Below are 26,720 nucleotides of genomic sequence, written 5' to 3' on the forward strand. Positions count from 1 at the left end.
AAAAATAAGTAACCCGCTGCAAGCTTGCACTACATTCATTAAGTCACTTGCGTTGTGACAGAAGCGTCGTCATTTGAGATCAAGCATGTGCATGTTTTCTTTCCTGTCTTTAACTAAAGTCTATGTAGCAGCAGAGTTTATAGTTGCATAGCGTATAAATGAAAAACATAATAAACTGCTGTTTGTAAGACAATTAATTGATAGAGAAGGAAATTTGATTAAAATGATGATTAATAGACATAATTAACAGTGAAACATAGAAGTTGAAATGTTGTAGATTCTGCTTTGAAATCTGGATCCATTGACTGGTGAAAGCTTTTAACAACTGTCATGGATGAAACGGTTACGGCTGTTTTATGCTTCACGCGTCAGCGTATTACGTCATTTTAGCAGCGACAGCCCCTTGCGCTGCCCTTGTCAAGCGGAAAATCTCAGCTTTGTGCGCCTCCAACTTTTTCTAATGAGATGTGTGGTAAAAAGGGAGAAGGATTGAAGACACTAGAAAACAGAGAATAGTATAAAGCCACCCACACGGACACTGAAAACACAAGATTTGACTCAAAGGCACCGCTTTCTATTTTTGACCATTGGGGGGAGACTCGGACTTCAATGGAAAGAAAATTTAATTTTAAAGATTAAACCGAGTGATGTTGTATCAAAAACCGTGTGTGACTACTCGTCATGCATGCAGCTTGTGCAGTATAGTGGTGGGATTCTTGGCAGACACTCCGGAAGGTCTGGGTTCGATTCCTGTTTGAGGCGACATTTTTTCAACTATTGATTGAAATATGTTTATATATTGATTGATTGATTTTTTTTTTTTTTGATGTTCTATCCCCCAGTTGATGCCGACCTTTTCAGTGGGTGCTCCAGCTCCTGAGCACCCACGGGATCAGTGGCTATAAATATAAAATGTACCAACTGCTTTATGAGGCTGTTCAGCCGGATGCATTGTAGCTGATGTCTAACCTGTCAATCAAACACGGATACGAGCGTGGACATGAAATGTTTGTTTGGTGAGTGAATGTGAATGGCATCACCTTCACAACATCACAGTAACGAATTGGTGTTTTCTGCTTTTAAGTTTGATGAAGAGTTCCTGAGCAGACAGGAGGCACAAGCTCAACTGGTTAAGTGTGAAGAAACGATAGCAGAACTCCAAGCAGAGCTCCAGGCCTTCAGGTCCCAGGTATGTTTCAGCTGTCAATGTCACGTTTTGTATGTTTTAACGGCATGATAGATATAACAAAGCACTTGTTTTTCTTTTTAGATTCAAACAGTTGTTGAGTATTCAAAACAACAACAAAAAAAACCCCAGCAGTTTAACACATTGTGAGATGTTCTTGTTATTTTGGGCTGCCGGATGGGGATGGAACTGGCTGGTTTATGCACTGGAGCCTGCAGTTTGGTTTGACATGGAGGCTGCTCTGTTGGCTAGCTGACACTAAGTCTAATGAGAACACTGACCGGTCCTCCATGTTGGCCATTTCTAATTCTCAGATCTCTATCCCATAAGAGGAAATTGTTCTAAAAGCAATTTATTCTGACAACCCCTTCAGCCTCACTACTGGGGCTTTCTTCAATCCCCCACCCCCAACACATCAGGGAGTTGCTCGCACACCCTGGCATTGCAAGATAGCTACACAGTCAGAGAGGGGAAGCGAACTTCCTTTTTATTTTCCTGATAATTTTTCAATTTGAGTGAGCAAACACAGAGTGCATACTCAAATAGTACCTTGGTTGAAATCGCAATAGTACATTTAACCAGTGCACACGCATGCACGCGCACACGCACGCACGCGCTCTTTGTCTCTGTCTGTCCATTCAGCCCTCTGTCAGTCCCACTCTCATGAGCATGCTTGCACACACACTTGTTAATTCAGCCAAGGTGTTGTTCCCTGTAGATGCGGTGGCAGCATTGGGCCAAGGGCTGACCTTTAGTGTGCGTCTTTAATCTAAAACTGCTGCATGGATCAATAAGTCATTTGCGCTGTATGATACAATTTACAAAACTTGTAGGCCCAGTTATAACGTTTCTTTTTTCTTTTTTTTTTTTTTTGCTTTGGAAGAAAACAAACAAATCATTGTTGTTAGATTCTGAACAGAATCATGACCGTCTGTAAGCTTTTGCCCTTTCCTGAATGAATGAGAAAACGTGTCTTTGTTATACATCGTAAAGTGATGTTGTGTGTGCTACGCACTTGGTGTGTTGGCTACTGAATAGAAAAAAGTCATATTCACGGGAGTCAAGCACGTGCAGTCTATTTATGAAGCAAACAAGAATGTTTAAATGACATGAGGAACATTTTAAAAGGTGAGCTATTTCTGTTCTTATAAATGACAAGTGAAGTTGACAATTTACTGCTAAAGCCCATTTATATAAAAAAAAACAACCCCAAAACAAGTTAAGTTAAGGACGATTTAATCTGATTCAAGACGTCTTTAAGAAATGTTTAACATGAGTAAAACATTTGGTAGCTTTTTTTTTTTTTACACCCCAGAAGGTAATAAAACTTGGAGATAATTCTTGGTGTGGCTCTTAATTTGTTGGATTTCTCTCAGTAAAAAGCACCGAGTGTTGTGTTGTATTTGGTGCAATATAGATGAAGTTGAATTGAATTGAAATTAATTTTAAAAAAATTCAATAGATGTAGATGTTGAAAATGAAGTTAGGTGCATGGATCAACAGACACTGTTGATCTGGCTTCCTCTTTAAATGTGTGACATTGGTGGTGAACTTAGTTTGTACAATTAAAAAGGTTGTTTTCTTTGTCTTTGTGTGTTCAGTTTGGAGCCGTTTCTGGTTGTGTGACTGCTAAGCAGGCTGGACCGGCATTATCTTGCCCCCCGATGCCTTCGGGACCTTCAGGCCCTGGTCCAGCACCCGGAATGCCGGCTCCTCCTCCACCTCCCCCCCCTCCTCCTCCACCACCACCACCCTTACCTGGCTGCCCTGCTGCACCTCCTCCACCCGGGCTGCCTCCTCCATTCGGTGCTCCACCTCTGCCCCCTCCTGGGTTTTTCGGCGGTCTTGGTTCCCCCACCCCACACACACTGCCTTATGGCCTCAGGCCGAAGAAGGAGTTCAAGCCTGAAACCTCCATTAAGCGCCTCAACTGGTCCAAGGTAGGACACCGTTTTGGAACACGAGGGTGAAATAAGAACGAGTATATGATTTGTCATGTGAAATGATTTAACAAAAATCCCCAAACGGTATGTGTTGGAGATGTCTGCTCAATGTCATTAAGTACTATCCACTAACAGATATTGGAGATGCTTTTGAGTTCCGCTAAAACTTTGCAACAGAAAACTATAAATTTAGGCCGGAGGTTTGTGATGTTTCTCTCCTTTCTGATTTCTTCCTGATCTTCATTAGCAGCACCTGCACAGTACAGCTGTTTCTCTAAGAATTAAACAACAACTTTCTACTTTTGTGCCAAGACGGTAATACTTGAAAATAACAGATGATCGTATGCTAATGGCGGAGCGGCAACTGCAGATGTTTTTCTCTGCAGAGCAGTATACCTTCACACCACAAGTGGTGTTAGTTTGTGGTTCGATTAATAATTAAATTTGAGGTTTACATCAATGCAGGTGTTCGACAAACTAAACCAGATGCTTGAAATTTCAAGTGAACTCTTTAGTAGGACAGGCGGACGACAGACAGCTGCTGGAGACCCCCACATATGCTTATGTTTGGGACAAAGCTGTTGAGAAAGTTCTCGTGCAATAAGATCTCAAACTTCAAACAGTTGCCCACAAAAGCAGAAATTGACAAAGGAAAAGAGTATCTCAGCCTGTTTTCTAAGTCACAACTGTAGCTTTTTTTTTTCATTCAGCAGCTACAGAGGCAATAGTGTCACATAACACCTGACTCCAGCAGGATTTATATTCACAAAAGTTAAGGAAATGATGCACCCATCCCTGTGTTGAGTATCTGGTTTGATACTGTGAGTTTAAAGTGCTCCGGTATGTCACACCCAATGCAACCTCACCGCAGCTCGACAGCACCCACTGAGCAGACAAAGAGCAGCAATGTCACCTGGATGGCGAGTTTGAAAATACCCACCAGTGACTGCAGTGAGGCTGACTGCAAACTCTCATTCTTGATTGTCTCAATTGGCTGATATTTTTTCTTCTTCTCAGCAATTCAAAAGGAAAATTATGTTGAGTGCTGCTAAGTGAATTCTAAGTTTGATAATAAAAGTTAACTTAGTTTTTCAATGATGACTGTTGTTCAATTATTACACCATTTCTAATTAGAATGAATAATTTGGAAATCATGTTAAAAAATATAAATGCAATATTAAATACTCATATAGTAATTGCTACAGGTAAGTACCCAAATGCAAGCGCTTGAAAAAAAGTGTTATCGGGTCACTATTTGAAGCAGATTTTGTCCAATTTCATGCAACTGTGCACCCGGCTCGGGTGACCTTTTGGGGGTTTGTAAGGATTTGTAATATGGACAGGTCATGAAGGTGTCTTCATTTATCCACTCAACACTTTCAAGGCCTCTTATCACATGAAATACTAAATGACTGCATCGATGCAGTACAGCTTGCAGGCATTCAGCCTGTTGCTCAGCTGAGAGGTTACCAAGTCCCAGGGTGCTTTTGATTGCAGCCTTCAGCATGTCTGTGTAGTTGGTTTGGCATCACTCTGTTTCCTCTGAACAGTACCTACATTTGACAAGTGTTGACTACACACGCTTTATTTTCAGAGATATCGGACCGTACCTGTTTGTATTTTGCATGACATTTAGATTTCTGAGGTTCACTTATATAGTTTGGTTAGAGGTCCCATATCATACAGTTTTTCAACAATTTCACAGTTTTGTGGATATACTCGTATTTGTTGTTGTGTCATCGAGGCCTCAGCTATAAGATGAAGCAGATCAGCCACGGTGTGGTACGCGTCATTGACTAAAAATATCAATAGATGTGAATATCAGTTAACCCCTTTTTCTATCTTTGTTTGATTTCATTTGACTTCATTTTGCAACCTTTTGTTTTGTGCGTCTGGTTACAGTGCTGCATTTTTAAAAGTGTCACATGTGCCCTTAATTATTAACATCTCAATGAAGGTTTCTCATTTTAACAGTGGGACACTTTGATTCTGTGTTTTCAGATTCGTCCCCAGGAAATGTCAGAAAGCTGTTTCTGGGTGCTGGTTGATGAGGACCAGTATGCAAAGCCAGATTTGCTCAACAGGGTTGCTCTAACATTTGGATCACAAAAAACAGGTCAGACATTAATAATAACAATAACACTTTATTGTCTGTTCATGTCATGTTCTTTTGTTGCCTGTGTGTTTTGACACGGCTTCTCTAAAGATAACAGATTGATGTTTTCACACAATCATTTGTGTTTAATGTGCCTTTTATTTCACTTTTTACAATTAAAATCATTTCCTCCTCCTATGGATTCAAAAAATAACCTTTACCTCTTTCAAGTTTCAACACTTTGTCAATGCATTGATAATTTGATACGATTTTAGGTCTAGATTTTCCTTAGCTCTGCTCATCGCTGAGCTATTTTGGCCACAAAGGCAGCCTTTCTCAGCTCAGCCAGGACGATAAAACCACTGTCTAAATTCTTTCTGGCACCGTCAAAAGCCAGCACATATTCTCTTAATTTATACAGATTTATAGAATTGATGAACACTTGTATTTAAATTAGGCTAATTTATATAAGGCTGTGCGTATGTGTCTCAATGGCTTTAGGACAATCCGTCATCAGCTGGACTTGTGGTGGGCTGGTAATGCTCCATGATAAAACACCTTACCGTTGCATGCTCATATATTAGTATGGCTGGTAAGATCCAGGATATGCATGTACAAGGTTGTTGGAGTGATTAAAGCTAGAGCAGGAGGCAGCAAGAGATGTTATCACTTTTGTCATCCCCTGCGTGCGGTCTATTAGTCCCTTCGCTGATGATTTATTCACATGTCTCGTGTTTTCTTTCTTGTCTTGTCACTACCTCAGCGAGCTCATGCCAAATTTAATTATTCATTCAGGTGTTATCTACCTGTCACAACTCTATGCTAACTCCTCTCAAGGCACCCCCGGACCTCCACATACACCAGCGCACCTTGGTTGCCCATTGTCAGGGTGTTGAATAATGGAGGCAGATCTAAATGGCAAACAGGGGGACTGACAGCCAATCAGGTGTTCTCTAGGGAGGTGAGAGGAAGGCTGCCCACTTCTCTCGCAATGACCCAGAGTCTGCATACATTTACACACCGAATTATATTTTACAGCGATCATGAAACACTTTCCCCTTCAAATGGTCGGGCCCACAAACACACTGCTGCCCTGCAGTGAACTGGCTGCTCGGTTTGTTCCTGCTCATGGGTAATTAATTTTCGATTCAGTGAGAATGGGATGAAACGTTTGACTACAATCGAACCTTTCACATGATTTGCATCCGCTCCTTCAGCTGCCTTGTCTCCCTCTTCCTCCGGTCTCAGTGGATGTTGTCGGAGCGGCACGACCGGCAGGTTGTGCAGTTGGACCCAGATGCTGCTGGGGCTGTGTCAAAGAGTAAACTCCAGTGCATACGTGCAAGTGGACTTGTCTTCTTATTACAAGAGCCTTGTAGCATCATGTTTCATCTCACTTAAGAGCAGCAGCATCTGGATCAGCATTAAACATTAAAAAGGACACACTGTGAAACAGTATTCACTCAGTTATTCCTCATTAAATATTCATTTATATCTCTTGAAACTTCCGTATTCTTTTGTGATGTTTGCGCCGCCTGTTGTAATTTTGTTTTAGGACAATTCTTGCTACAAGAGCACATACTGCTGAGTTTAGATACATGCTGGGAACAGTTTGCTGTATCTCTGCTAATCTGGACTTTAACTATCCAGAATAATACACTGATAAAGCGAGGAGAAAGATTGACAGTAATGCACAATGAACTGAAGAAATTGTGCGTGATTATGTCAGTTGATATATTGTTGACGTATTCTTTAATATTCTCAGTGTTTTGACAGTAACTTAATACATGGAATGTCTTGTAATTGTTGACCGTTTCTGGTTGCAGGAATAATCACAGTGCATTTTACAGAACATAAAATAGTCTTCATTCCTAAATGAATAAACCTGAATTAGTGATTCACGGACTCTTGTATTAACTTGATGAAGGCAGTTTTGCAAACAAGAACAGGAGTCCTTGTGGTTATACAACGCTTAAAAATGTAAAAGTAAACTCAAAAACTAAGCTCAGACTACTTATCTGAGCTCAAATCAATAATAGTCATGTTGATGATTTGCAAACAAACTAAAAAGTGCAGAAATCTTTTCAAGTCCTCCAAATCCATAATGAGAGGCAGATTTTTCCGGATGAAAATACGCATCTCTGCCTTTTCACGACCTATACCAGGGGTGTCAAACATATTCTAGTTCCCAATTTCACATTGAGCAAGCTGGACCGGAGAAATGGTGCCATGATACCTTTAAATTTGAACTTTTATACTTTTTGGTGTGGTGGAGAGAATACTTGATGAAAATGTCTATCTTCATTGCATTCACTGCATCCATTGCACACGGCGAATTTGATCAGTTTCTAAAACCTAAAAAAAATAATAAAAAATTGCCACACAGAAGCAAGACAACTGAAAAGAACTACGATCATCTGTTTCGTGCCGTTGTTGTGCCAACATCATCATGCGTCCCTAGTTTTAATCCAACACAACCCACGTTTTCTGCTCATTGTTTTTACTTTTTAACATTCACAACAATGCATCCATAGAGATTGTGATTGTTTTTTTTGTTTTTGTTTTTTTTTTCATTTGCCAGGCCGTTCAATTCCTGCCTCATTGAGATGTTCTTCCTAAATCTCTCAGATTATAATGACTCGTTGCAACATCAGTTCCCTTTATTGACTCAGCCAAAATAACCCATATAATAACCGGGACTGCAAAGAGCAGCACAGATCAATTTTAAATTGCTTTTCACCTTCATCAGGAACAATCACATTTAAAATAAGATAGTGCTACTAAACATGTACTTCTAAGGTGGTCTTTATCTGAAGTTTCTTCCTACTGCCACAACTTTGAGCTTTGACAAGTTCTCTATAAAACCGATTAACATTATTCATCGGGAGCTCATTACTCTGAACAAGAACAAGCTTTTAAAAGTCACACTGGACGTCTGCCTAGTTTCTATGATAAATATGACAATTGTAGCTGCCTCACATTTGTTTGAAATGATGTGATTAAAAGAACTGCCTGGGCCGAGCCCTGTAGTTGAGTGGTATGTATGTCCATTCATGCCAACAGCAGCCCAATCAGTGAAGAGCTGAATGTCACTTGTGCTGAAGGTCTGTTGCCTCCACTCGCTGCATGCATCTTCCTTGTTTTTGTCTCTAACCATACTGGTAATTTCATGAAGCCCTGATTAAACCAGGATGTAATTTCAAGCATAAGCACTCTGGAATTGGGGTTCACTTCAGTATAATTTTTTTTTTAACATCTAATTCAGGTGCCTTATATTTTTCAAATCCATTATTTGATCCATTATATTCCTCATTATGTTACACAGAGACTATCAACATTTCGATTCAAAAGGAAAATAAAGAATATCGTATGTCACCTCCAGCACCTCTAAATGGTGACTTTAACTAATCGTTGTTGACTTATATATGAGTATTAAATCCTAGTAAAGGCATTTTCCTGTCTCAGTCCCTTACTCATGAGAATTTTCTTAGTCTAATAAAGACCACAAAATATAAACTACAATTCTGAGACACCAAATGTAAACTCAAACCGACTTTCTAAACCAGATCCCTTGTGGAGCTTCTTTTAAGTGTTCTTGAATTGAAAGCTGAGTCGGGAAGCCAGCTCCAGCCCCGCTGTTCTTTCTACTTCGTCTTCTCCGCTGTCTGCTCTCTTACAACACAGCTGCTGTTCAGCAGGAGTCGGTGCACACAAGTGGACAGCTTGCCTTGTGTAAGATGAAAAAGCCATAGACTAGTGTCTGTCTCTGCTGCTTTCACAAAATAATAAAACTTCCCATCAACTTTTCAAAGCAAGAGAAATGAGAGGTGCGAAGATGATCTGTGTCGGGTGGATGGAATGTCAGCCAACCCATTACTTTTTCCCATTGTAACCTTTTGAGATGAGCCATTTCAAGCAAATTGGAAGGAACGGTTTGAAAAATTATTTTTCTCTCAAGAGTTACTCAGAGATTTCAGATTCCTGAGGGTAAAAGTGAGTCTCTCCACAAGCCATCAGTACAATACTTGTGCTCGTTGAAGAGTGGCACACTGACTGCTCAGACAGCCTTTTAAAGCCCTTTCTCAAGGCAACAGATGCTGACATTAAAATGTAGCATTCAAGGCTTCATGTGGCTGGTGTCTCCATAAAACCGAGCTTCTGTGTCTTACTATTACATTTTTTGGTCTTGTCATTAAATAACTATCTCAGCCTAAGGCCACATGGACACATGGATGTGTCTCACTTATTTTGACTTCTCTTCGAACGTCACATTTTTTCCCCCCCAAGGTTTCGTCTCTGTTATATCAGCAAAGGCTTGGTCAGTTTTCACCATTACAACTCCAAGCACGCACCGCTATTTCTTTCTACTGGCTTCCTGAGATTTTTATCATTTTCCCATATTGTAGAGTGGAAAGGTTATATTAGTTTATTTCCCAAAGATTAAATCTCAGATCATCTGTGGGCCCAGTTTCCCATAAACATGGATAATGGGAATTGTAAAGTTGAACATAAACCGCTGTCACACGTTTCTGTTGAATATTTGCTGAATTTCTGCTTTAGCACGACGCTATAATAACAACCACTGAGCCAAGACATGTTTTTAGAGTATTAAGAAGCATGGGATAGTTTGTCACATGTTCTTTTGGAAAAAATCGGATCTACTTTAGCAGTTAAGAGAGGAAACAGTGGGCATGATTCATAAGTGATATTCAAATTCCATTCTCATAGTTTTAACTACAAAAAAATTGGCACAGTGTCGTAAAGTCTGTCTTGCAGAGCTTAAAGAAATGAATGGAGGGACAAGTTAATTTTGCAGGTGGTTTTTGTTTTGTGTCAGACAGAATGATCCAAATATGACTGTTTGTCGGTCAGTTCCTGGATTCACTCGCAACAAATATACATGTGACTTGCTGTTACTTATAGGCATCCCTGTTAGAAATCTGATCTATTTGTTCCATTAGTCTTTCTAGTGTGCTCTTATCGTTTCACAAAAATAATGCGTATGCATCTTGAGAATGATCCTACACGCGAATTACTAAATATACTGACAAGCTGCTTGCGGAAGTTTGCATGAAGGGATTTATGAGCGGCCTGTAAAAAGAGCACAAGAGCACTCCAAAAAAAAAAAAAAAAAAAAAAAAAGCCTGGTTTCCCAAAAAGTTTGTTCCTCAATGTTACGCCATCTGTTATCATTGTGAAAACACTGGAAAAGTGAGGCACAGTACTCTAAAGTTGGTTATTAAATTTTATATATCCTTGAGCAAACGGCATACATGTTGATTTTTGGAATGAGAAGTACTAAATGCTCCCCCTGCAGCCGACACATTTCCAATTGTAAAGCATGGGGGTGGAGGCATTCTGCTTTAGGGCGACGTGTCAGCCGGTTGAGCAAGAAAAAAAAAAAAAAAAAAAGCATGGACAGAAGGAAGAATGGATTCCACTAATTATCAGCAAAGTGTGAATGCAGATGTCATGCAGCCAAACAAAAAAAGTAACTGTAGCTGGCTTCCGCAGTAGGACAGTGATTTAAAATGTACCATCAACACTTTTTGAGACGTACGTCTCTTAACGGCTCCCATGCCGCCCAATAGCACAAAAAATCCTCTTAGGGATGTTAAACATTTTGTATGGAAGTCTGTTTTAAAACATATTTCAAAACTACAAGTAGGAGGTCATTAAAATTCCCGAAACAAGTAAAGATAGAAAAAAGTAATAACTGCTGAAAGATCAGTCTTTAGGAGGCATAGACTAATCATTATCAAATATTTATCAGTTAATATCATTTTTGGAATCTGTGTCTAGTTTTCTCTTCAGCTCTAATTTCCAATTCAACTAAAATGTGATATTTTGCTTCAGGATGAGTCGACTTAACCGCAGTATCTCTGGCTTAGTCCTACATTAAAAGTAAATGATGGATGAACAGTGCGTGATTGTTTTGGGTAAGTCGAGTAAGAAATGTACACACAAGAGTTGTGGATCCCTGAGAATCAGAAGTTTATTTTAACAAAGATGATGCACACGGTTTTCAAGTTTTTCTTGATGTCATAAGATTGTGTGCTGCTGCATTTGGGATGTGAAGTTCGTTTGAGTTTTTTTTTTGTCTCATTTCTAAACAGAAATGATCTGTACCTGCACCATGCAGGTGTAATATAACCATACTACCGTCATTTCCGGACTATAAGCCGCTATTTCTTTTCACATGCTCTGAACCCTGCGGCTTATACAATGACGCGGCTAATTTATGGATTTTTACGGGTTAATGGGCTTCAAGTTGCCAGATTCTACTTTGGCAGGTAGATACATGCTGTTCTGAGCGGCTCTGCTTCTACAAAACCTGCCCTAAAAGTGATATTTCTGCTCATCGTGACCTCGTCTGGTGCTGCTTTCCGTGGTCCGGAATTCCAGCAGCTGACTGCCGTGAGTGATGCGTTCAGGTGCATCACGTAAAGCCCTCCTGCACTCCGTGGCTGAGAAATCTTCCTCCTCAGAATCACAATCAGCAAATAACCGATAAAATACTTTTATCAGCAGAGATAAAACCCTGTGATTGTGTAGTTCTCTCTCTCTCTTCTCCGCAGCAGGCGGACGATGCGTACACACACACACACACATTGCGCCGTGTGCAGGAATTTCCAGCACTGTGAAAGACAGATTTGCGGCAATTTGAAATATGAGCAATCCCCGTAGTTCCGCAGTGAAAGTGCTGCCCTGTTACAATGTGGACACCTGCAGCCTATATATGTACTTTTCTTTTTTCTTTTTAAATTTTGCTGATCCGGCTTCGATTCAGGTGTGCTCAGTAGTCCGGAAAATTCGGTACTCAAAAAGCACACTTTAAAGAATACTGTCAAAGCCTCTATGCAGTAACGCTCTGGATAATGTGTGATTGAAAGAATTTGAACGAGAAGTATGCAAATATACAAAGGAATAAGCATATCATGGATTTCAGTCTCAATTTCAGGGGTTAATTGTGTTGAACACTGCACACTTGTAGTTTGAGTCAGTATTAGATGCCAGGTCTGCTGTTGGTATAAAACAAATGTATATAATATCATACAAGTTTTAGAAAACATTTCTATTGGATTTAAACCAAGTTACATACTAATACTGAATGTATTGTCCGATAATTTTGCAAAAAAATATTTTTGCAATAATCATTTATTTGCAATTGATTCATAAACCTCAGAAAATGTATTGATCATTTAATTGACCTTTTAACATATTTTTCTGTACCTGATATTATTAAATATAAGTTACTGTTACTTGTTTGCATAGTGATCCATCAGCTAGTTGCAAGAGATATGCATACGGTCGTCCAACGGCAAAGCCAGGCCTGAAAACCGTGGTGACTCGATGGGATGTCTGTGCAAAGGCCGACTGTTTTTTTTTTTTTTTGTTTTTTTTTCTCTTCTCATTCCACTTTTCAGGTAGAGTGTAGTGCAAGAGTATGATCCATTAGCTTATCGGTGTTTTCATAGAGGTTTTTGGGCCATATTGCAAGGGTACAAAAATGTAGACCTATAAAGTAACACAAGCCCCCCCCCCCCCCACCCCCCCCACATCCCTGACATTTCAAGCAAGTACCTTTTAAAGTGTGCAGGTCTCCAGAGTATGAACTCCTACATTTGTACTCTGTTACAGTCACAATTCTGCATAAATCTCATCCAAAGATTTACTAGGTTCCGATGGGAAAGCAACACCCGTACTGTAAAGTGCACTTTTTCCCTCCGTCCTCACAAAAACTGAGATCAGATGGAATTCTAACAGCAAAGTATTTCCCATGTAACCTCTGGCTGCTGCCTGTCATTGTTTACCGTCAATTTGTTTGTAAAGATTTCATTATCATCCTCAACTCATTTCTATCTTTGCAATTATGGTGTTTTTCCTGTCAGTTTATCTTGGTAAAAATTTAACCTTCTTGCCTTGTAATTGCACAATTTTTTTTGTGAATGTGTCGTTTGTTTTGACATCAGTTCTGTCAGATTGCAGATCCCACATTTTAGGACACATTAACATTGCAAATTGATTAAAGTCAAAACTGCGACAGAAGAAATGGTGTCTTTTACAATCTAAAATTTGCACTACTCCTCTTAAACTAAACACAAAATATAAAGGAGAGACATGGATTTTTGGAATGAACAGGAGAGCGAATTATGTGCGCTATGCTCATATAAAATTTGCTAAAACTTCTCTGGCAGTACCAAACACGACCGTGTCACGACTGTCCTTCATCACCAAGCTGGTTTGCGCTGGTGTTAGTAACGCACGCATCGGCACGTGAAAACGTGGAAGGATTTTTTTTTATTCAGTGATGAATCCTGATTCTGGCTCCTTTGCTCGGATCGGCAGGTCAAAGTGTGGCGAAGACGTGCACCACAGCTCGCTGATTGCTGCACTGGAAGAGTAATATCTTTTGGTCAAGGTCTTGTGATGGTGTGGGGAACCGTCTCTCTCGCTGGATAAATGAGGCTTGTTATCATTGTAGGCGATCTCAGAGCAGAGAGATATTGAGATGAAATTCAGTGGCCAGTGACAATCTGATACCTCAATAGTTTGGAACCAAACTGTCCTCCAAGATGACAATACTCGCCCGGACGGAGCGGGTTTTATCAGCCCGCTGTTGTAGAATAGGAGGCCACGTCTCACAGTGGTGGGAACATGCTGGTGACCACCAGAAGATGGAGGTACCAGACTGTTGTTATTTCACACACTAATGCGACTTTCACCCGATTATCAATATGTTGCTTTGTCCTCCGACTGAAATCTTTCAATTCATCAAACAGATATTGTTTGCTGTTGACTCTTTGCTGTGTGGCGATTTGAAAATCTGTTTGACAACGGCAGAGAAGATTTCATTTCATGAGCCTATTCCACAAACTCTTCTTTGCGGCTCATCCCACAAATGCAGGCTGTTTTAATGTTGCACAGGCTTTAAAACGGTGTGACATTCCTTGCCAAAAAAAACCATTGTTAAAACAAAGACATACTCTACTTATCAGAAATTCCCTTACGTTTGTGCATAGATTCATATTATAACTGTTTATATCTTTAAAACAGTAACCGCTCACACTTTGAGGGTGCGTGAAAAGCCAGACCCCATTTTCATTGTTTATTATTTTAGTGTGTGAAGGTGAGAAGTCAAAACACCGTAATCACACGTGTGTTCCTGCACCGTTTGTGCCATATTGGTATGCCGTGTCGAAATGAAAGAGGGATGGCTGCGTTTACACAAGTCATTTACGTAGCTTTCAGGTTAACTACCAAAAGTGCGGTGTGGATTTATACGTCAGGTTTCTCTCATTGCGATTAATATTCACAGATTATATATTAAGCATAGTTAATGATGCTCCAGTGTCTGACTCTGAACCCGCAGCTTTAATCTGCTCCCTTGACACCTAAGTGGTTTAATTGCTGCCTTTGTGGTTAGTTTCTCATTTGTTGAGTGCAGGAGCCATGGGGGGGGGCGGGGGGGGCTGGCTGGCAGGCGGGTGGGTGGGCGGGGCAGTCAGACTTTCTCAGGGCTTCATCAAGGCACTTCAATAGAGAGAACTGAAAATGGCAGAAGCTGTGGAGCGATTGTCATTCATAGAAACAAATTGACTGCTGACCCGTGTTGTGAAAAACGGCAACGCGATAATAAAAATGGCATTTTCTCTGCAATCAGTCAACTTCTGTGATTGCACGCAGAGCCACGGTGTGCACTTTGTTTTATGGGAGTGTTTTTTTTTGTTTGTTTTTTTCCTTTCTGTGAATGAAGTATGGCCAGAAGATTAAATCCTTTGTCGAAACTATTTGCATACATTTCAAGGGATGAAGCATTTTATTTGTGTAAAGTTCAGAAACACAGCACATACCAGCTTTTCACATTCGTTCACTCTTGTGGAATGTTGGTGAAACACAGTCATGGTGAAATATGAGAGAATATTTGCATGTTAATGGTTGTAACGGTAGCACGCAGCCACTAATATTGTTTCTTTCAAAATAGGAAAACAAGGCTCTGACCTATAATGTCTGACATCATGAAGTTATTAGCGGCAGCTATCGGTGACTCAGATCACTCCTCATTTATACCAAGTGTGATATTATAAAGAATCGAGTCCAAATGGTCTGCGTTCATAGCGGTTTGCTTTCAGTTATTGCTTTACAAGGTCTCTATACTCATAGCATCAGTTCTTCTGCTTCTGCATTGCGTTGATGTTTTTCAGCGAACAATATAATGTCTATTACAATGCTTACTTCAAACATATCTAACCAGCTATTCTTCTTTTTGTTTGCTCATTCTCTTGTGATCTGCCTCTCTCCTCTTGCTTCTTCATTTGTCCCTTTCTTTTCAAATTCTGCTTGGCTGCACGCTTTGCTTGCTCCGGATCAGAAACAAAAGGTCAGTCTTTTTTTTTCTTCATTATTTATTGTTTTATGAGCTATAACTGATTGTCTGTACTTATCCGGAGCTTACTGTTCGAACACTTTATCCAAGGGTGATCCCAGTCAGATTCTTTGAAATTCCTTCCTGCAAATGAAACGGGCATGACTACCTCCCTATTCAACTGCTGAAGAACCATAACCCACTTTGGTATTTGCACTCAAGTGATTTTGTTAAGTACATTTGACCCCCTGATATTTTCATTCAGTGTGTCTTCTTTTTTATTTAAACCCGTTTGACTTCCAACACTTTCAGGTTTTCAGTTTTCAAACTAAACCTCACAAACACACACAGATGTGATGAAAGGAGCATCTCGAACAGCTTGGAAATGAACCAGGATTTAGAGTTACAGATTTATTTTTGCATTCAAAAGGGTCGTCTTTTCCTGACACTTAATATCAAGTATAGAATTTGACCTTTTGATGCAAAGGGTATAGTATATCACAGTCTGTCACTGTCATGAATTGATACTTTCATCAGTTACGTTTTCAGTTTCCCACTGTATTCATTTACATAGTAGTGTCATTTCTGAACATTCGTGGCTTTATCCTGATAGAATTTGGACCCATCATTGCACTCAGTGGATCATGAAACAGCAACTTTCTTCTAAAGATTGATTTATTGTCTGAGGCCAGAGGTTGTCCTAAACTTTATTGTTTGATTGTTTTGGTTCATGCAGTTGGGATGGAAAAAAAACCCATCTTTCAAAAGCATTTATTTAGTAGATTTTATTTCAAAGATTGTCATGACAAAAAACAGAAATGTTTGCAAATGAATAGAATAAGCAACACTATGACCCCCCCCCCCCCTTCACTTTTTTCTATCAGCCTAAATTGTGGATTCATATGTATGTACATTTTCCATAAATCAATTTTTCCTCTTTTTCACAACCCAAAATGTATATTTATATCAAATATCTAAGTTATTCACAATACGATCATTCACCCAGTAATACTAAGTGTAATTTTTATTTCCAGTACGTGGGCAAATGAAAGTAGTCGTCGTAAAATATTATCGCTTTGTGCTGTAAATCATTTTGCTTATAGATGATCCCCAAAACAAGTTTATCATGAACATTTCTTACAAATGAAAGGTTTTCCATTAGACTGTGATGCTAGTTATTGTTTTCTTTCTATTTTTCTCTGTGTGGCAATTGCGTGTGACTTTTACCTTTTGATTCTATCATTGAATTACCACTTTAATGACTTTAGTGATCTTTTCTGTCAAATCAAAAGTACAACATTTTTTTTACTAATTACAAAAAAGACAAACTTAATCTGTGACAAAACAGTTGTTCAGTGGGTTCTATAAGTGGTCTCTTTGGCGTTCATTTGTCTTCTATTTATCTTGGGTTGGTGACCTTTGTTATCTATATAGGGTAACTGGTTAATGCATTTTGGTTGCATGATCCTGTAATGTAAAAGCTATAGGCAGCCACCAGTTAGATGTACTTAATGTATTGCATTAAAGAAGGAAGCTGACTGTGTAAGCACACAAAGAGCTTTTCAGTCTCGTGTCCTGCACTACAGCAGCTGGCTGTAGCTTTGTAGAGCAGGTTCTCTTCCTGTGCAAATGTTGGCTGTGTGATTCCGTATCTTTCATAAAGTGCTCATAGGCTTCAGTTTTGCACAAGGAATCCTCCTGTGTTTCCCCTGATGGTGCGCAAGCACCTTGTCTGGCATCCGTTGCTGCTGCTGCTGCTACGCCAGTGTGTGAATGTGCCTGAATTTGTGAAAGTGCATTGAGACTGCTAAAGCAGGACGAGTGAAGTAAACTACATATGCATTATCTAATTGAATGTTTGAAAAGGGGGAAAAAAAAGGATACTACAGTCAATTTGTTATCACTTGCATAATAGATGAGACACACCGGAGTAAAATAGACACTCCCTCCCTTAAACCAGTCATCTCCCCAGTGTCACAGTACATTTGCTTGTTTGTTTCTCTCTTTTACTTCTTTCTGAGTGTCTGACCAGAGAAAATGCTGACAGCTCTCAGAGGTTTCAGCAATTCCTGTGATTTCACATACAGCCTCTAGAGAAGCGATTTGAGACCATCAGTGTCAATAGATAGAGATAAAACATGTATAGCGGGGCTTTCCTGTGGGTGTTAGTGAGAAGAAAGGGCGAAAATCACAGAATATTTCAGAGACACTGGCAACTGGGAACGGAGGGATAGCAGAAAAAACATGTCCCTTTTTTGACTATACCACTTGAGCCTTGTCTGTTTTTATTGTAATTTTTCTCAAGCTCTGCCACCAGTGAGGTTACCAACCACACGTTTACTGCTGTTCTACTTCAGCCTTTCTTGTTTACGCTTTGTTTTCAGTCCAATAAGGAAATAATATCGCAGATGTCTGACAAATTGACTGTGGGTGAATAATCGGTCAGCTTGATTTACATAAGATATATTCTAAATTAAGTGTGTGCAATGATGTCATTTCTTTCTATTTGTTCCGTGTTTTTTTTCTCAGCCAATAGGTTTGACCAATATGTAGTCTACTTAATCTCCTTTACGTCTTCATTTTAAAATCTGCTTTTGAAGCTTTTGCTGTATGAATTCAAGGCTTTTACCTTAGTAAATATAATGTAAGTAACTTCCTTTACATGTAGAGATGATTGCACGTTCCACTTTATATACTAATATATGGAAATATTTTGTCACATCTGCACTCATGGCTTTAGTTGAGGCATCCTAATTGACATGTGAAACACACCAGCCTTTTCCTTCTGTCTGTTTATCAAGTGAGGCCATAACAAGAGATTTTTTTTCTTTTCTTTTTTTTCGATAGTGCTCAGAAAATGAGCAACAACATGAAGAGCGCTGCCCTTTCCCGGGGCTTCTTTTTTTTTTGTGGTTAATAAATAACATCCAATTAGATGAAATCCTCATAGATCACAAAGTCAGTTTGCCATTTCTCCCCAGGATACATGTATGTGCTAATAATCTACCTCCAAACCTGCACTGCAGTGAGATGAGAGGCAAAAAGAGAATGAAATACAAACGCTGTCATCTAATTTGGGTTCTCAAAACTAAGAAAAAAAACAACCTTTTTGTAACTTCTTATTAGTTTGTCGTTTCATTTTTGGGGGGGGGGGGGTGTAGTAACAGGAGTCGCCAAATCTCCCTGAAGTCTAAATGCTCAGCGTTTGAAAGTATGAAGATAAATATGATGTTGTGAAGAGGACATTTTCACAGAAACAAGTGAAAACTCCTGAACCCGTGATATTATAACTCTATTCATGAAATGTTTGCTCTGAAGAGAAAGACACTGTTACACAAATATTTATCCTTTTTATGGAAATAATAATCACAATAATTGTAATATAATATCTGAAGAGAATAATGAAACCTTTATTCATATAGTAACTCACTGAGCATGCATCAGAGTCACAAGATGATATGCATCATTAATGTATTACAATTTAGTTATTAGTCAGACTCATAGATGGTGTTTGTACAGGCAAGAAAATGGCACTTATATAAGCTCTCTGCTGCAGCTGTGTGCTCCCTGGATGAAAACCTGCTGTGGTTATACATACAAAGCAATCTTGACACGTCGCTTTCACATGGTGGATGGCACGGAGGCTATGGAAAGTGGCTCATCTATAGTTCTCTTTCAATAAATAGACCGGGCGTTAAATAAATCCAAGTAGTGTTTATGTGGCGAGCTTATATTAGTTTGATCCGTGCAAACAATGTAATCCCAAATTTGCCTTAAGCTGATTACTAATCAGTCTTGATATGCCTCTCATTTCCCCAGTGGGTGTTTTGTTACACTGTACAGATTATTAATTTAATAAAATTGTTTATTAATAGATTTTGATTGAATTAATGATTGTGTTTAATCAGCGCTAGAAGTCCCAGACAGCAATGATCAAAGCTCGCAGAAGTACAGTGTGGAGCTTGGTGTGGTATATAAATTGCCGTAAAAGCTTCATAAATGCTAAAAGTTTCATGATAGATTTTCCTGAAGTGACACACAGACTATTTAACACTTTGACATGATGCTTCACATGTGTCCCCTTTGTTATGTTACTTGCCATAGTATTGAGGCTGTGCTCCCGGTGGATGTCAGGCTCTCCAGATCAATGTAGCCTGTTAAAGAGAAAGTTGAGGAAAGACGAGCTCTTTTCCCTACTGCTGCTGTGCTGTAAGAGATAATTAGACAGCCCATTTCCATATGAATATAATGGCCTGGAATGGCAGCGTGTTTGTGTGGGTTCCGTCAGTCCGCGCTAGCATATTTGGGGGAGCACTTGATTGAAATGGTGGGTGTGTGGGTGGGAGGGGTTAAGCTGCTACGGGTGGTTTCGGAGAGCACAAAGTCAAGGGAAGGCTCCCATATGGAGGTAAAGACCACGGTCAGAGCTGATGGCTTGTCGGGACTTGTCAAATTGGCTGATGTGACACATTAAACAGTCATGATCATTCAAATCCATGCCTCTACTCTGTCAGTCTTCTGTACAACACCACTCAGACTACGTCTAAATTGGAGCCACTTAACATATCCACATAGTGATGGTTAATAGGTCTCTTGAATGCAAGGTGGGCGGATTTCTTAGAATAGGAATAGCTTTTGTGGTCTGCTGTGCGGAGAAGTTGATAGGCTTTTGAATTACAATGAGACGAACGGAGCAGAGGAGGTTGGTGGAGACCATCAGAGGAATTAAGAAGTGATCAAGGACAAGAGAAGGTGGGGATGAGAGGACAAAAAAAAAAAAACCCTAAGTACAGGAGGAAGTATTGAGAGGGGGGAAAGAAAAGTAAATGATTTTAAAAAGTCAAAGTATTTCATATTCATAGGACCTACAATATTATGAACTTATTCTTGCCTCGGTTGTGTTGCACGCGATAATTAAGTTCCCCCATTACCATTTTCATCACAGTCATAGCCGAGGATAGATAAAACATTACCTTCAGAGGTGCATGGAGTCCAGTCGTGTTTTATGATGGAAGGAGATGGAATTAGCCGACTTCAAACGCTTTAAATATAGTTTGTTTTGAGCCACTCGGAGTATCTGAAGATAACAGCAGGATGTCCATCTCATGCTGCCTTGCAGTTAGTATTGCTCTCCACTGCTACATATCTGTTCTCATCAAATGGACTTTTCTCCGCTGTGTGCCTTCGACTTGCTTATTCTCCTCTCCTCTCCTTTTCTCCCACTCTCTGTATGCCTTTGCTTTGACATTTTGAAGAAGACCATTAGTTCTATAATGACTTTTTGTGTGGCAGCAGAAAATTTCTGCCATTATGAGATCTCATCAAACGCATAATCATTAATGGCTCTTTTCATTGTTGTTGAAAGGGGGCATCTCATCACATTGTACACAGAGTGAAATGATGGCCTTTTTTGGGGGGGGATTTTAAGAATACAATTTTGACACATATTTTCACAAACCCCTATAATTTAAACACGTTCAGGTCCAAAATGTGTTCCAGTAAAATTAGTTCCTGCGTGCAGCACTTATGCTGGATCGACACCAATTACCTGGGACCGTGACGGAGTCCCGAGGAGCTTGAAAATGTCACGAGACTTCCACAAATGCGCACATATGCAGACTCATCGTCCTCACTAGCTCACCTTGTGTTTTTCTTCTTTGTGTTTAACATTCTATTTTTTCAACTTTACCACTACATTGATGTTTCTCTCTCTCTCTCTCTCTCTCTCTCTCTCTCTCTCTCTCTCTGTATCTGCATTAGCTTCTCAAGCATCAGCTCTTCAATTTAGTCCCAATTTGTGTTTTTATGTTCTCATATCACCAAAGTAATGGGCACGCTCGTTAAAAACATATTTGCTTTCCCGACTTTATGCTTTTCCCCCCTGCAATTTTTCATCCACACATGTAGGTTTATGTATGAATGGTGGCAGTGTTGGGGGTTGGGGGGGGGGGGGGGGGGGATGCAGACATGTTTGCAACAGCAGAGAGTGAAAAGAGAGGAAAAACAGCAAACGACTTCAGAGGTGAGTGATTTAGGCTGTCATCAATCCATTGAATGACTTGGGGAAATGTTAGGGTGGGCTTAACAACTGTTCAGATTAGATTGGTGCTGTCACAGTGAAATGAAATGGAGATAATAATGCTTCATACCTGATATGACAGAATCGGCAGAAAAAAAAAGTATTTTACACACACATACACACACCCACACACACACACACACACACCCACACAGGCTCGGGTTGTTGGTAGGTCTTCGAGAGGCCTTTAGAGGGCACTACTCCACAGAGAATAGAGCCATCGGTTCAATTCATCCATCCCCACAAGCCAACAGGCTGATTAGTAGAAGCTTCTAATCAATTAGGGATTTTTTTGATGTATTATCAGTCACTTGAGTCCAGATTTGCCACTTTATTTTTTAAATGTCTATCCTTATGTGTTCTCTTTTGTGCAATTTGCTTGCTTTGTGGAGAGAAATGGCCTGGGCCATTGTAGACCCTGACACTTGTACAGGAACACTTTTAGTGATCTTGGTGTAGAAGGAAGAAAAAAAGAGAGGAGAAGAGAGAAAAAGCCTAATGAAGTCTGTTAATTTGCTGCTATCAGAATGAAAGTCTCAGACTAATTATGGCCTTGGGTCATCTAGTCTGGATCACAGAGAGAGGTGGCCGTGCATGGTTCACTTTGATTAGCTCACTCACAACACAGCTCCTCACTTCATTACTCTGATCTCTTTCTGCCCCACACTTGGTGGTACTCACACGTACGCGCGCACACACTGGTACCTTTTAACAGAGGGAAAAGGACAGTCCATGTGCAAACAGACCAGTCGAGCTGTCATCTGGCTGTTATCCATGACTATGGACTGTGTGTGTGTGTGTGTGTGTGTGTGTGTGTGTGTGTGTGTGTGTGTGTGTGTGTGTGTGTGTGTGTGTGTGTGTGTGTGTGTGTGTGTGTGTGTGTGTGTGTGTGTGTGTGTGTGTGTGTGTGTGTGTGTGTGTGTGTGTGTGTGTGTGTGTGTGTGTGTGTGTGTGTGTGTGTGTGTGTGTGTGTGTGTGTGTGTGTGTGTGTGTGTGTGTGTGTGTGTGTGTGTGTGTGTGTGTGTGTGTGTGTGTGTGTGTGTGTGTGTGTGTGTGTGTGTGTGTGTGTGTGTGTGTGTGTGTGTGTGTGTGTGTGTGTGCGTGTGCGCGTGCGCGTTGGTGAGGCAGAGACCAAAAGGTGAAAGCAGGTATGCATAGTGCAAGTAACCATTTTTGATGTCTCTTGTGCTTTCTGTCAGTCTGACTGAAGTTCAGGACTTAGCTGGATCCGAACCATACAGTGATTCAACCAGTCAAACTGTGCGGCTGGTTTGACTGTTCCTCTCCCCTCTGTTGACTGCGGAGTTGACAGACGTGTCGGAATTGTGGATTTGTTCACTTGCTAGAGACAGCCCCCCTCCTGTGCATCAGATGTCTCACGCTGGATTTTGCTCCAGGCAACTGTGTGTATTATATATGGGTGTGTAGTGTTTGCCTATTCCATAGAAAGGCCCCATGAATTATCGTGCCGCTGACACCCCTTGATAGTAGTGATTTAAAAGTTACCTGCATGGCTGCTTTGATTGGCTATTGGAAACAACACAGTAATTGAATTAGCCTGTGGAGACTGTGGCCCTCCCAACTTTCTCCTCATCGTGTGCTTGTTTACCTTTTTGTGGAGTAGATGATGGTGTCACTATATCTTGCTCTGAATAATTAACTCTGATCAAGGAGAGAGAAATGTAGCAAAAGAAGTAAGACAAATGTAAATCAAATAAAGGTCTCATATATGTCTCTGATTCATTTATCTGTTAACTTCTTTCAAGTTAGTATTCCATTTTGAATGTTTTGGTTTTTTTCTTTCTTTCTTTTTATGTGGGCAAAAAGCAGACCAGAAAAGGTTTTTTCTCTGATTGGGAATCCATCTTGATAAGATAAAGTGGCAATGTGAGTGGAGAGAGCTCCGGAGGAGAAGGGGATTTTTGTGTGGGTGTGGAAGGGGTGGGAGGGGATTTGAGGTGTTACTTGCTCTTCTCTTAGGCCTGCCTGTCATATACGGCATCAGTCATGCTCTTTCACAGCAGTTTTTGTTCATCCACCACTCGTTTTAGTGCTTTGATGGCACAATTCAGTGATTCTGCCTTCTGGGAAGTGCTACTGTTTGGAATCTTTGCGTGTGCGCCCACTGTTACACACTGTCATATTTTTGTCAAGTGCAAGTGCAGATATCGGATCAAAATCCAGCCTGTAAAATTATTTTGACTGACAAGAGTAGATAATCCTGTTATAAAATCCAACCTTCTATCCCCATCTGGCCCTGCAACTAAACATTAATATGCTCATCCCCTGACAATAAGACCACTTTCTTCTTCTCGGGTTACCAATAGTGTTTTTACTCAAATGAACGTACGTTATGCTGTCATGGGAATATAACATCACAAAAGTGTTACACTCAAAGTAAAGAAAACAATCCAGACATAGTCCTTTATCGTTGTTTTGTTTGTCAGACTTATCTTTCCTACTACTTTGTTCACAGTCCCCACATCAAGTTGACATTTATCACCGACCTCCATGAAAAAGCTTTAGCTTGGTTAGAGGGTTGATGGCTTGCGCTCATGTGTGCTGCTGTAGAGCAGCGCGGACCTTTCAACTCGCACCGTTTCCCCACTGTCAGCGTCTATCTGTAATGCTCTGCTCTCTCCTGTTGTGTGATTCTTGCCCTGCTTTCCCCCTTTTCACGTTATCTGATCTTAACTGTGGTTTTTAGTCGGTGGCTCATTTCTTAACTTCCATCTTTTATATCACGCTCAGATTATATATTTTTTTCTCCCAGTACCATCTCTAAACACTTTTTATCCCAGCAGTGAGTCGTCTTTTCACACAAAATGAATGTTGGAAACTATGCCATTAGAGCCTTGAATATCAGCTTCAGTTGGACTTTACCTGAACTGCATCCACTTTTTTTTTTTTTTCCCCTTTTGACCCTTTTCCCACCTGCTTTTTCTTAGATTTGTGAAGTGATACGGAGTCCCCCACTGCTCTGCTCCCACAAGTGCACCTTTATCTTTCCACTTCCTAGATGAAGGCGCAATCTGATAACTACAACTGACGCCACCCCCTCTGATTGATTAACCACTGACCTCCGACCTTTAGCGGGAAATTTTAATTGGCTGATGCATAATGAGCTGCCTTCCCTAAAGAAGAGATGCTTTTGACCACAGAGGATGAGGGGGTGATGTTGGAACAGAGCGATCTAATTAGCTGATTCAACTGATAACGCACGAGTTGGCTGGGGGGAGGGTATATGTTAGTGTGTCCGTATGTGTAATGTGATTTCTATCTGACCGCTATCTCTTATACTGGAGTGATGGACTTAGTCCTTGCAGGCCTGTGCGGGGATGATTCATGAATTCACGACTCAGCCAAGTATGTTCATATCCATGCTGAAACATGATGATGAATACTATACTACTTTTATTTATTTACATTAGCTAGTTTGTGCATGAGCTTGTATTTGAGGGAGCGTCGGTGTGTGCTGTAATAAAGGAGATTCTGATGGGCTATAAGTTATGATTGGGTAGATCAATACAACATCTTAATGCAGTAAGCTGGAGGCTTTTTTAGCCTGCCGTCTTATATTGCATGTAAATACCCAACAGCGTCACATTTAAAGCTTATGTTCCCCGAAGAGTAAATACCCCAATTCTTCATGCCTTTATTAATTTCTTTTTTTTCCTTTTCAAAGTCTGTTCTGCACACAATCTTTATTCTTTAGGATTATCTTAACCAAAATGTGTTGCATCATACTGTGTTGAACATATTTACACAAGCAGCTGGATTAGAAGACTGTGTGGCTCTTGGGGATAATGCTAATTTATAGCAGTCCTTCAAGCCTATTTATATCAATATGTTTTCTCCGCCCTTATTTGAATAGTGTTGCATCATCATTTACCTGTTTCAAGCATTTAAGTTCTAAAATAGATCTTTAACCTTGCAGTGCACAAAGCATGTACAGTATAATATCTGTAAGATGCTTAAAATTAACGTTTCTTTCATCACTACATATGATCAGATCTAATATTTTTAGATTAGTTGAGTGTCAGCCGTGAACAAATCTACAGAAACTTTAAACATGAAACAATGAAAACCTCAATGACGAATGCAACACAAATCGCCCACTTATCATTCTGACAATTACTTTCAGGGCTCCATTTTACAAATGTCACAGCGTATCGCCCAGCACAATGCAATTCAGACAAGCGTTGTTGTCAATTCCTTTTTTTTTTTTTTTAGTCCATCACCCACGTTGTTTAATTAGCAGAAGTGGGTCTAGTACTTGCACCCATGGAGATGTAGATAGTAAAAGTAGGTGTTGTCAAGTGCATTGCTGTTTTGAGGCCATGGAAAACTATTGTGCAATTTGACCAATAGAACCTATTTGAATCTAAAAAAAAATAAATTTGAAACGGCAGTAAAATTAGTCAACACAATGAAACATTATTATTGTCACTTACCAGTATACACACGTATCCATCTCTTCTTAGCCACAGCAGGATATGCAGAACCCCAGCATGCAATGTGATATAAATGGTGTTATTTTATACAAAATGACTTTATTTTATGCTATTCATTGAACTTTAGTTGTGAATAATAACAGGCGGTGCAACTTCCTTGAAACGTGCAGATCAGAGTACTTGCTGTTAAGACAGCAGCAGTTAAAGTCTCTTGCACAAGCCACTGCTTTAGATTGTGCTCTCAACAGTATAGAACAGTTAAAACCTTTAGCCTTTAAAATGTATAAAACATGTCTTCTTAAAGTAGAATTTGAATATATGGATTGCCTTTTTTCTGGATAGATCACAGGGCAAACACAGACAGATGGAGAACCACATCCACTCACATCCACACCGAGAGGTGTGCATCTCTGGATCATATCAAGGAATTTGAGTAGCTAGAAAAAAAAAACAATTCCCTTCCAAAAAACAAAATAAGTGCAGACATACCACGCCAGCTCAGAGAAGCCAGTGACATTGACCATGAGGCGTGGTTGCTAACGTTTAATATAACTATTGCACCCCAGATTGATATCCTTTTTAACTTGGACTAAGTGA

The 26,720-nt window shown here is 40.0% G+C and overlaps 1 protein-coding gene across 1 annotated transcript in view; it reads left to right on the top strand.

The window, feature by feature from the left end:
- The window catches only part of LOC308126859 (protein diaphanous homolog 3-like), a 161,005-nt gene that overhangs the window by 34,404 nt on the left and 99,881 nt on the right, over nt 1-26,720 (top strand). Inside the window, exons 14-16 of the mRNA XM_080491547.1 lie at nt 1,085-1,189; nt 2,788-3,126; nt 5,131-5,245. Coding sequence (XP_080347673.1) covers nt 1,085-1,189; nt 2,788-3,126; nt 5,131-5,245 — 559 coding nt within the window. The remainder of the gene's footprint in view (nt 1-1,084; nt 1,190-2,787; nt 3,127-5,130; nt 5,246-26,720) is intronic.

This window comes from Lipophrys pholis (assembly GCF_963383615.2).
Source record: "Lipophrys pholis genome assembly, chromosome: 2".
In the NCBI taxonomy this organism is placed as follows: domain Eukaryota; kingdom Metazoa; phylum Chordata; class Actinopteri; order Blenniiformes; family Blenniidae; genus Lipophrys; species Lipophrys pholis.